Below are 12,785 nucleotides of genomic sequence, written 5' to 3' on the forward strand. Positions count from 1 at the left end.
TATTCATACTATTTCATCCTTTCACAAGATATAGTGCCGACACAAATCTAGAGTTGCTACCCAAGCCGTCTGGTCGTTCGTTCTATCGGTTCGGTTGAAAGAGACGCGACCCATTCGTTCAGCCTTTTTGTTCTGTATCTATGGATGCAACCCAGTCGTTTTTTCTAAATGTTCCATTGCCATACTGGCTGGCAACGTACTCATCCCTTGATTTCTAGATATCCAACTCTGGCTAACTTACAATCACGTCAAACAGTGCAGCTAGAATAAGGAGACATTTAATCGGATACATCCATAACAATGAGCTAATGAGGCGCGATTTCGCCTGGCATAGAAAATGTACTCTCTCATCAGGAAACTGTTGTTCAGAGGAGCTAGCCAACAAGACAGCTAACAGAATCACTTCAAACTGCAGCTAGAAAGACTGTAAACGTTTCGTTTGACCTGTTTTCTATTGATAGTTCTTTCTATATATATCCATAAAAATTATGCTGATTCATGATTTCGATTGGCTGAGAAAAGTTGCCTGCCTGTCTCGTCCCAACTCCCGACATGTGCATTACTATGCGACAGCTGGAGATCGAATTTGAATATTGAAGTAATATTGTAAATGTCGGAGAGACAGACAGCAAGGTTTATACAAATCTCCGCTGTTGAAAACTAAATGTTAGTCTAAAATAAATATGAGATAATGTCTAGATGCTTTTTATTGTGGAGATCAAGTTTATAAATTGCCTGGCTGGGCTGATGAGACAGTGGATTGCACCGTCAGATGGAACAGAGTAAATAGGCATTTTAACGTCATAGATTTAGCCGGTGGTAACTTGTGGAATAGACGCTAGCTGGAATGCGGTTTTCCAATCAGCATTCAGGATTAGACCCACCTGTTGTATAATTTTGAATAAATCCTGTCAAATAAAGATTTTTGATTGTTCTTGCCAATGTTAGGACCTTAGGCTGAGTACAGGTGTGTTGATCCTTCTGCCTTTCTATTGTTCTAAGGAGGTCAGCGAGCCCAGGGCCTCTTTTGTTTTTACAGTGTGTGAATGCGGACACCCTCAGTTAGAGTAAAGATGAAAGATTTAAAAGACAATAATAGACAATATTACAGCTGTAATAATAACCAATAGGATCATTATTTGCGCTGAATGTTTGTTTTTCTAAAGATTGTTTTCTTGCATATAACTCAAAGCCTGGACTCCATATACAAGCACACACAGTATAAATACTTTTAAAAAAAACATGAAACAACATTAAACAAAATGTTACTCAAAAGAAAACTGACTTTGATCTTAATAGCACCTCTCCTTACTTTAATTAATTGAATTACTTTTAATTTAATTTAGTAATTGAAAGGTATACAAGCAAAAAACACATTTATGGTTGTCTTATTCTTTCTGATTATGTGGATTTTTATTAAATTGTGCTTTGTCAATCAACATAAACTGAGTGTACACAGCATTAAGAACATCTGCTCTTTCCATGACAGAGACTGACAAGGTGAATCCAGGTGAAAGCTATGATCCCTTATAGCTGTCCCCTGTTAAACCCACTTCAATCAGTGTAGATGAAGGTGAGGAGCTAGGTTAAAGAAGGATTTTTAAGCCTTAAGACATGGATTGTGAATGTGTGCCATTTAGAGGGTGAAAGTGCAAGACAAAATATTGAAGTGTCTTTGAACAGGGTATGGTGGTAGGTGCCAGGCGCACAGGTTTGTGTCAAGAACTGCATCGCTGCTTGATTTTTCACACTCAACATTTTACCAAAGGACATCCAGCCAACTTGACACAACTTTGGAAAGCATTGGAGTCAACATGGGCCAGCATTCCTGTCGAACGCTTTTGACACCTTGTCGAATCCATGCCCCGACAAATTGAGGCTGTTCTGAGGGTTAAAGGGAGGGTGCAACTCAATATTAGGAAGGTGTTCTTAATGTCTTGTATATGAGATGTAAAAGCTAACATCTGCGCATACAGAATGAATAACGATGACAGGAGCATAGTGCTGTACCACATAGCCACTACTCTTAACAGACATTGTTGTGCTGTGACTTGATATTTGGTCCAATTAACATGCGCTGGTGGCTACCTCGCTGTGGAGCGTGCAGTTTGTGCATGAGCTAAAATAGTATTTTGTTTTGTGATGTCAATGACGTCTCTAAACATGTATCCAGTGACACTAAGAATCACATGACGACATTGACCATTGATGAAAAGTGCTGCTACGGTCAAACCTGCCTGAAGCAGGGAATAACCCCAACATCAACACCACAGTCTCTCCAGCTCTCTGTTCAGATATGGTATCTTCATTTGATCACTTTGCTCCACAGAACATTTTTAAGAGTCCTAGTAGTAACATAATGTCCCTGAAAACCTGCAGTTTCTCTTTCTATCACTAGATCTCACACCTAAACTATAGCCTACTGTATCCTATCAAAACTATTTCCTGTTCGAAATTCTAACTTTATTTTCAGAATAATCAAATAATCCTCCTCCTGCTGCAGGATTATTTTACTCCTGCAACAAAACTGGTCAAATTAAGATCCAACATCTGTATATCATACCTCATTCTTAACAACACTTTAGCTCTTACAGGAGCACATAAAGGTTCAAGTTTAAATATGCATGTCACAGGTGTCACAATACACAATTTGTACAAAATGTAAAAATACATCTTGACACCAGCCTTGAGCTGTAAACACAGAGGGACGTGAGGTAGGAGAGTACAGAGAGCTGTTTGAAGCAGGAACATAGATACAGCAAGGCTGGGTAGCATACAGTAGGTCTGGGTGATGAGCGGTGGTCAATATCTTTGCAGATGATAGCAGGGTTGTCATTGGACAGGTTTCAAATCACAGGAAATTACCACTGTCTTTCTCTCACATTTCAATGTGAGACTCATTACCGGATGGACTGACTTTAAGCGAGCCAGAAATTGTGTAAAACCTGTGGAAGATACAATGGGAGAAAAGTTTCATAAGTTAGAAAAGTTTCATTGAAAACTATGCAATTTTTAAGGTATAGTGGCGATATGACGTAGATGCAGAAAGTAAACAGCATAGTGGGTCAATTTCCACAACAACTAAGAGCGTTGAAGCATGAGGCTCAACTTCTCCGCTGTTTTGGTGCCCTGACTACCACGCTGTGAAGCGAACCCGTTGCATATGAGCAGATATTATGTATGACTGTGTGAAAGCAAAGTCTTGCATCTCGCTCATCTTAATATCTGCGATGCTGCTCGTGGCAACGTCATTTAGCTGAGTCTACCTTTAACTCTAGATCTAGCAAGCTGTTTGAGAAAATGTTTAAACTATATCGTTTTAACTCTTTCAAGCCATTAAACAAGGTAAATGTTAAACTAGGTCTGTACAGTTTTAACTGTCCATCCAGGGGAATAGAAAGTAAAAGAGAAAGCCATGAAATGAATACTACTCCATACCTTGACTTTTTTAATTGTGTGCGCTTCTTCAGAACTTGAAAACAGGAGGATTTAGCGCAGGAATGTTTCAGGTTGATGACCTGGTAGATGATGGGATTGTACATGGCAGAGGACTTAGCAAGCAGAGTGGGGATCACAGAGACCGAGATAGGCACTGAGTCAGGCTCGCCAAACGCAGACACCACTGAGACCACTGCATACGGGATCCACGCTATCAAGAAACCAGCACAGATCAGCATCGCCACCTGGAGGACACAAGTAGAACCACATCACTGGTCAGTCTCACAATAGTTAAAGTATCTCTGAGGTGAGGTTCCGTGCACACACACCCACACACACACAAGAGCTCTGCTAACCGACCCGAGCCCGACGGGCCCTGACATTATACATCGGGTTAGGGCCGGGTAGGGCCTGTTTTTTCGTCAATAACTAGGGTACGGGCAGGCCTTGGGTATCCATAAATTGATCACTAACATTTTGAAGCTGCGCAATACAGTCATATCTAACTAAGATCATAACATTGTGTCAGAAGTGCTTTTTCAAATATAAGACAGGAGAGATTATTTCACGGAAAATAATAATGTTCCTTGAGTTTTGTCAGAGTTTAGAGTGACAAAGTTGCTAACAGCAAACTGCTCTCTCATGTCTCATAATTGAGCAGAGGAGCCCAAGTGGAGCCATTGCTATGGATACTCACAGTCAGATTCGTCATGAGCAGAGAGCATGCAGAGTGAGCAGCGCTCAGGGAGCGAGTGACAGACAGAAAGGCGCAGCTAATTGATTTACTAACGGAGGATGTTATTTCTGATTTCGGGTTTCGGGCAGGGCCTTCAATTTGGCAGAAGCAATCGGGCCTGGGTAGGGTAGAGCCTGAACGTTGCAGGCATAGGTAGGGCTCGGGCTTAAAATTCATGTCTGTTCAGGGCTCTGATCACACACACACACACACACACACACACACACACACACACACACACACACACACACACACACACACCTTGGTCAGTTTCATCTCCAGATTATGGCTGTTCTTGTTCCTGGTGTCAAAGTGGGAGATTTCCTTGGCTGAGGACTTGACCTTGAAGATGATCATGACGTAGGAGAAAACGATGATGCCGGTGGGGAAGATAAGGCAGAAGAAGAGGATTGCAATGACGAAGCTCTGGCCCGCCACGGAGGCCTGGGCTAGCCACCAGTCCAGAGTGCAGGAAGTGCCAAAGGGCTCGGGAGCATAGCTGCCCCAGCCCACCAGGGGCATGGTGGCCCAGAAGCCTGCATACAGCCACACAAACACCATACTTAGGAAAGCATGTTGCCTCTTTAGCCACGTCCCTGTGGGTACAATTATGGGCAGAATGATTGATAATTAATCGGTTCATCATAATAATAAAGTGTCCAGATATCACAGATCATAATTTCAATTAACCTATTAATGAAAAAGTGCTAATTATTCATTCTTATAAAGGTCTTGTGTTACTGTAAACAGGGGTGTCAAACATACGCCCCGGGTCCAATCCGGACCCCGGGTGGTTTAAGTAAAACAAATACAACTTGTAAAGTTTTTTTTATACTTTAAAATGACTAAATCAAACTGTGTAGAAATGATAATGGACCTACAGTACATTCATAAAGTTTCTTGACTGTGTCTAGCTCGCTAATAATCACTGAATTGAAAGCTAGACAGTCAGGAAGTGTCTACAATTTAAAAAAAAAGATTAGATGATACACTGTACCGCCCAAACAGATCCACAGATGACACAATCTCTATTGCACTCCACACTGCCCTTTCCCACTATGTGAGAACGCTGTATATTGACTACAGCTCAGCGTTCAACACCATAGTGCCCTCCAAGCTAACAGTAAGCTAAGGACCCTGGGACTGAACACCTCCCTCTGCAACTGGATCCTGGACTTTCTGACGGGACGGCCCCTGGTCGCCACGCTGACCCTTAACATGGGAGCCCTTCAGGGGTGCATGCTTAGACGCCTTCATGTATTCCCTATTCACCCGCTACTGCGTTGTAGAGCACAACTCCAACACCATCATTAAATTAGCCTGATTTCCGACAACAATGAGACAGCCTATAGGGAGGAGGTCAGAGACCTGGCAGTGTGGTGCCAGGACAACAACCTCTCCCTCAATGTCAGCAAGACAAAGGAGCTGATTGTGGACTACAGGAAATGGAGAGCTGAGCACGCACCCATTCACATCGACAAGGCTGTAGTGGAGCGGGTCGAGAACTTTAAGTCACGAGATCCTGAGGCCTATTGTCGTACCATTCATCCCCCGCCATCACGTCATGTTTCAGCATGATAATGCTCGGTCCCATGTCGCAAGGATCTGTACACAATTCCTGGAAGTTGAAAATGTCCCAGCTCTTCCATGGCCTGCATACACACCAGACAAGTCAACCACTGAGCCTGTTTGGGATGCTCTGGATCGACGTGTACGACATCGTGTTCCAGTTTCCGCCAATAACCAGCAACTTTGCACAGCCATTGTAGAGGAGTGGGACAACATTCCACAGGCCACAATCAACTCTATGCAAAGGAGGTGTGTCTCGCTGCACGAGGCAAATAGTGGTCACACCAGATACTGACTTGTTTTCTGATCCACACCCCTAGCTTTTTTTTTTAAGGTATCTGTAACCAACAGATGCATATCTGTGTTCCCAGTCATGTGGAATCCATAGATTAGGGCCTAATGAATTTAGTTCAATTGACTGATTTCCTTATATGAACTGTAACTAAATTGTTGCATGTTGCATTTATATTTTTGTTCAGTGTAGTTAGGTAAATAGTTAATCAATAGCTATCCAGACTATCTGCACTGACCGCACACATTTCTTTACCCATCACATACACTGCTGCTACTGTTTAAGATCTGTCACTTTATTCCTAGCTTTTTTGTACTTATCTACCTCAATTACCTCATGCCCCTGCACATTGACTCAATACTGGTACCCCTTGTATATAACCAAGTTATCATTACTCATTGTGTATTCATTATTACTTATTCTATTATATGTTTTACTTTTCTATTATTTCTATATTTTCTTTCTCTCTGCATCATTGGGAAGGACCCGTAAGTAAGCATTTCACTGTTAGTAATTTATTTGTTAGAGGATATTCTTTGCTAATTCTTTGCTAGGCAAGGAAATGTAAGCGATTTTCAGTGCAGCCCTACGGACACCATTGAAGACCGAATGCAACCCGCGGGGCACATTTTTTTGTTGACACCCCTGCTGTAAACCAAACACAAACTGAGAACATAGACCACTGTACCGTATCTGAGATGGCAGATCTTGAGGTATCTGTCTAGGCTGACTACGGTCATGGTGATGAGGCTGCCAACACCGAAGAAGAAGCCAGCCCAGCCATAGAAACGACAGCCCTCCCAGCCAAACAGCCAGCGGTGGGAGAAACTGGACGCCACAAAGAAAGGCTTCCCTGTGACTTCAAGACCAAACACACACAGTTGTTAACCACCTCAAATGATCAGTGTGTGCTATAAAGACATGACAATATATAGTATACATGTACAGTAACATAGTAGGTCTTAGAATGCATGAGAATTCCAATGAAAAACCATCATCTTCATCCACTTCACATAACAGAAGTGCTGTTTCTTCAAAACCCACAATGATAACAGATGCAGTAAAGTTACAATCCTGAGGCATAGCATGTGACAGAAGAGGTTATCATAAATAGTGTTTCTATCGTGTGAGGAGAAAGTGGCATCCTCACCGGTCTGTCGCTAGAGGTTCAGAGAGCACAGTTATGACCCTGTCTCTATGTACATGTTGACGTACACACACTGCACTCTCCACCAACCCTCATAGTTAATAAAAGAGTCTTTCTCTCACTTTATGACTCCTACAGTACTACGGTAAAATGGCTCCGAAATATTCTGGCCCTAATTTTCATTTGGACCTCCAACATCTGAGTGATATTCCCAAGATGCAGGCAAAGGCTGGCAGACACAAATAGATCATGCTTGTTGTCTGCTGTGGACGTTGGCTCAAGTCCTAGAGAGCAATGCAGGCGTCTCATACAGAGAGACATAGTTGGCCCAGAGACCAAGAAATAAACAGATGAGTGAACAAGTGAGCATCCCGTGGTGGTATGAGACACAGAGAGAGCTGGCCAGAGATTGTTCTGAGACTGAGACATACTGTTGTGAATTGTGCTTCTGGCTGGGTCACAGGGACTCTTTTAGAAACTAGAATATTCTCAGATAAAGGGGATTTTTAAAACAAAATACCTTAACTAAGATCACTGCTTACAGTGGAATTAAATCTCTTGTACATCAAAGGCCTAGTCTATCGATATATTGTGATCAACATGCCAGGTAGAGTAATACTAGAGGTGAGTGTTTTTTTTTACGTGATGCCGTTCCTCTAATATCCAAACGATGGCGATAAAGGACTAATTCCAGATTAAGCCACAATTTAGCATATTTCAGGTTGAGTTACCAAACATGCCTAAAAAGTTATGACTTTAACTGTTCTGTCCAGAGACACACTGTACATGGACATACTGTATGAAGAGACTGCGGAATGGTTTACCTGATATGCCAAAGTCAAATATGGCTAAGTTGACTGTCATGAGCTCAGGTGGCCTTAGCTTTGTCTTGCGTTTGATGGTCATGTATATAACATAGCCATTTCCTATGGTTGACATGATCCCTGCAGAGAAAACAGAGGACAAGAGGAAGACATGACAAGTTGTAAAATGCAACATGACAGGGTGTACCTACAGGTTAGTCAATTTACATACTTAGGCCTATGGCATAATTGGTTTAATTATAATGCTATAATACTTAAAAGGGGCAATCTGCAGTTGCTATGTCCATTTTTTTACTTATAAATGAATGATATATGTACATATTGATTTTTGAAGAATATAACTTATAAATGCCTCATGATCTTAGTTTAACTGTCGTACCCCATTAGAACCCAAAATATAAGCTAGTTTATTTTACTTGCTAATGTCCAATCTCTGGATAATAAAATTGATGAGCTCAAGGCGAGAGTTGCTTTTCAGAGAGACATCAGGGATTGTAACATACTCTGCTTCACGGAAACATGGCTCTCTCGAGATATACTGTCTGACTCTGTAAAGCCAGTTGGGATCTCAGTACATCGCGCCGACAGGAACAAACATCTCTCCGGGAAGCAGAAGGGTGGAGGTATATGTTTTATGATTAACGACTTATGGTGTAACTGTGATAGCATACAGGAACTCAAGTCCTTCTGTTCACCTAACCTAGAATATTTCACAATAAAATGCAGACCGTACTATCTCCCAAGATAAGTTTTGTCAATAATAGCCAATCCCCCCCCCCCAAGCGGATACCACAGCGGTCCTCAAAGAATTTCACTGAACTTTATGCAAACTGAAAACCACATATCCTGAGGCTGCATTTATTGTTGCTGTGGATTTTAACAAAGCAAGGAAGAGGCTCCCGAAATTCTATCAACATATTGATTGTTGTACTCGCGCTGCTAAAACCCTTAAGCATTGCTATACTACCTTCCAGAATGCATATAAGGCCCTCCATTCGGCAAATCGGACCACAATGCCATCTTGCTCCTCCTCTCCTATAGGCAGAAACTCAAGCAGGAAGCACCCGTGGTGAGGTCTATTCAACACTGGTCTGACCAATCAGAATCCACGCTTCAAGATTGTTTAGATCACGCGGACTGGGATATGTTCAGAGTAGCTTCAGAAAATAATATCGACACATATACCGATATGGTGAATGAGTTTATCAGGAAGTGCATAGGAGATGTCGTACCCACTGTGACTATTAAAACCCACCACAACCAGAAACCGTGTATAGATGGGAGCATTGCGCAAAACTGAAAGTGCAAACCATTTAACCAGGGCAAGATGACTGGGAATATGGAAGAATACAAACAGTGTAGTTATTCCCTCCGCAAAGCAATCAAGCAGGCTAAATGTTGGTATAGGGACAAAGTTAAGTCCAAGTTCAACGGCTCAGACAAGAGACGTATGTGGCAGGGTCTACAGACAATCACGTACTATAAAAGGAAAACCAGCCACGTCGCGGACACCAACGTCTTGCTTCCGGACAGGCTGAACACCTTCTCTCACTTTGAGGATAATACAGTGCCACCAACGCGGTCCACTATCAAGGACTGTGGGCTCTCCCTCTCTGTGGCTAACGTGAGTAAGACAAGGATGCCGACCCATATGTTAACCATAGCTGCATCCTCAGAGCATGCGCAGACCAGCTGGCTGGTGTGTTCACAGATATATTCAATCTCTCCCTATACCAGTCTGTTGTCCCCACATGCTTCAAGATGGCCATCATTGTCCCTGTAGATAAGAAAGCAAAGGTAATTGAACTAAATGAATCGCCCCGTAGCACTCAACTCTGTCATCGTGAAGTGCTTTGAGAGACTAGTCAAGGATCACATCACCTCCACCTTACCTGCCACCCTAGACCCACTTCAATTTGCTTACCGCCCCAATAGATCCACAGACGATGAAAAAGCCACCACAATGCCCTGTACCATCTGGACAAGAGGCATACCTATGTAAGAATGCTGTTCATTGACTATAGCTCAGCATTCAACACCATAGTACCCTCCAAGCTCATCATCAAGCTCGAGGCCCTGGGTCTGAACCCCGCCCTGTGCAACTGGGTCCTGGACTTCCTGATGGGTCGCCCCCAGGTGGTGAAGGTAGGAAACCCCACAAGGGTGAGTGCTCAGCCCCCTCCTGTACTCTCTGTTCACCCATGACCGCGTGGGCAAGCATGCCTCCAACTCAATCATCAACTTTGCAGAAGACACAACAGTAGTAGGCTTGATTACCAACAACGATGAGACAGCCTACAGGGAGGAGGAGAGGGCTCTGGGAGTGTGGTGCCAGGAAAATAACGTCTCACTCAACGTCAACAAAACTAAGGAGATGATCGTGGACTTCAGGAAAGAGCAGAGGGAGCACACCCCTATGCACATCAATGGGACCGCAGTGGAGAAGGTAAAAAGCTTCAAGTTCCTCGGCGTACACACCACTGACAATCTGAAATGGTCCACCCACACAGACAGTGTGATGAAGAAGGCGCAACAGATGGATTACCAGGACGTGTACTCTGAGTATGCGTTGACCAGCTGGCAAATGTCTTCACTGACATTTTCATCCTCTCCCTGTCTGAGTCTGTAATACCAACATGTTTCAAGCAGACCACCATAGTCCCTGTGCCCAAGTACAGGAAGGTAACCTGCCTAAATGACTACCGACCTGTAGCACCCACGTCTGTAGCCATGAAGTCCTTTGAAAGGCTGGTCATGGCCCATATCAACACCATTATCCCAGAAACCCTAGACCCACCCCAATTTGCATACCGCCCCAACAGGTCCACAGATGATGCAATCTCTATTGCACTCCACACTGCCCTTTCCCACCTGGACAAAAGGAACACCTGTGTGAGAATGCTATTCATTGATTACAGCTCAGCGTTCAACAGCATAGTGCCCTCAAAGCTCATCACTAAGCTAAGGACCCTGGGACTAAACACCTCCTTCTGCAACTGGATCCTGGACTTACTGACGGGCCGCCCCCAGGTGGTAAGGGTAGGTAACAACACATTCTCGGTCCCCTTCTGTACTCCCTGTTCACTTATGACTGCATGGCCAGGCATGACTCCAACACCATCATTACGTTTGCTGATGACACAACAGTGGTAGGCCTGATCACAGACACATTACCTCAATTACCTTAACTAACTGGTGCCCCTGCACATTGACTCTGTACCGTTACCCCCTGTAAAAAGCATCGCTATTGTTATTTTACTGCTGCTCTTTAATTATTTGTTACATTTATTTTTTATTTTTACTTTACACTTATTTTTCTTAAAACAGAATCGTTGGTTAAGGGCTTGTAAGTAAGCATTTCACTTTAAGGTCTACACCTGTTGTATTCGGTGCATGTGACAAATAAAAATTGATTTGATTTGATCTGCTTGCTTGGCAGAGTGTCACTCTTCCATAGAAACGCTGTGCATTTATTGGCTGCAATGACTGCCAATTAATGAATCTGGTTTTGCTAACAATATATACTGGTAGAACAGTCATCTCCAAGAATAATATGGGAAGGATCTAGTGGTACAGTCATATTAGTGACCTGTGATAAGATCTGAATAATTCTTCCCAATTATTGCCTAGCTCAGGGCAGGACAAAAACATATGCAAAGTGTGCCTTTTGGCAACCTCCAAGCAGGCTGTCATGTGCCTTTTACTGAGGAGTGGCTTCCATCTGGTCACTCTACCATAAAGTCCTGGTTGGTGGAGTGCTGCAGAGATGGTTGTCCTTCTGGAAAGTTCTCCCATCTCCATAGAGGAACTCTGGAGCTCTGTCAGAGTGACCATTGGGTTCTTGGTCACCTCCCTGACCAAGGCCCTTCTCCCCCGATTGCTCAGTTTGGTAAGGCGGCCAGCTCTAAAAAGAGTCTTGGTGGTTCTAAACGTCTTCCATTTAAGAATGATGGAGGCCACTGTGTTCTTGGGAACCTTCAATGCTGCAGATATTTTTTGGTACCCTTCCCCAGATCTGTGCCTCGACACAATCCTGTCTTGGAGCTCTAAGGACAATTCCTTCGACCTCATGGCTTGGTTTTTGCTTTGACATGCACTGTCAACTGTGGGACCTTATATAGACAGGTGTGTGCCTTTCCAAATCATGTCCAATCAATTGAATTTACCACAAGTGGAGTCCAATGAAGTTGTAGAAACATCTCAAGCATATCAATGGAAACAGGATGCACCGGAGCTCAATTTTGAGTCTCATAGCAAAGGGTCTGAATACTTATGTAAATGCTGTTATGTACCTGTAGCACTAACAACTGTTTATTTTATTGTATAAAATAGATCACACGGATTGTAAACCATTATCTACTATTGTGTGTACACGTCCATTGAAACACCCATGAATAGAAGACAAAGAGACACTTCATGTTTAGGTAGACAGACATTATCCTCTGCTCTATTCTATGATATGTGATATGAGCATATACGCTGTAGAGCAGGGTTTCCCAAACTCTGTCCTGGAGCCTCCCCTGGCTGCATGTTTTGTTTTTGCCCTAGCACTACACAGCTGATTCAAATAATCAAAGCTTGATGATGAGCTGGTTATTAGGGCAAAAACCACGTGCGCCTGGGGGGGGCCCAGGACCGAGTTTGGGAAACCCTGCTATAAAGTGAAGGCTCTCTAGTGCTCATTCTCTGGTGACATTTTCCATTCACTCTGGACTGCATCAGCTGAATGACCCTGGTTTTGCACACAAAGAAAGTTATTGAGAGAAATTTAGGAGGGGA

The 12,785-nt window shown here is 43.2% G+C and overlaps 1 protein-coding gene across 1 annotated transcript; it reads right to left on the reverse strand.

Moving 5' to 3' along the window:
* Positions 1-1,872: 1,872 nt before the first annotated feature.
* Positions 1,873-10,209, reverse strand: LOC106607919 (opsin-5-like). The gene is made up of 6 exons (XM_045719524.1): positions 10,206-10,209; positions 8,007-8,126; positions 6,724-6,894; positions 4,436-4,770; positions 3,439-3,683; positions 1,873-2,945 (listed from the first exon to the last, which is right to left on the reverse strand). Exons 1-6 carry the CDS (start codon positions 10,207-10,209, stop codon positions 2,879-2,881), a joined length of 942 nt encoding a protein of 313 aa, XP_045575480.1. The 3' UTR covers positions 1,873-2,878.
* Between the last annotated feature and the right edge of the window lie 2,576 nt (positions 10,210-12,785).

The sequence above is a fragment of the Salmo salar genome, chromosome ssa06 (assembly GCF_905237065.1).
Source record: "Salmo salar chromosome ssa06, Ssal_v3.1, whole genome shotgun sequence".
Taxonomy (NCBI): Eukaryota; Metazoa; Chordata; class Actinopteri; order Salmoniformes; family Salmonidae; genus Salmo; species Salmo salar.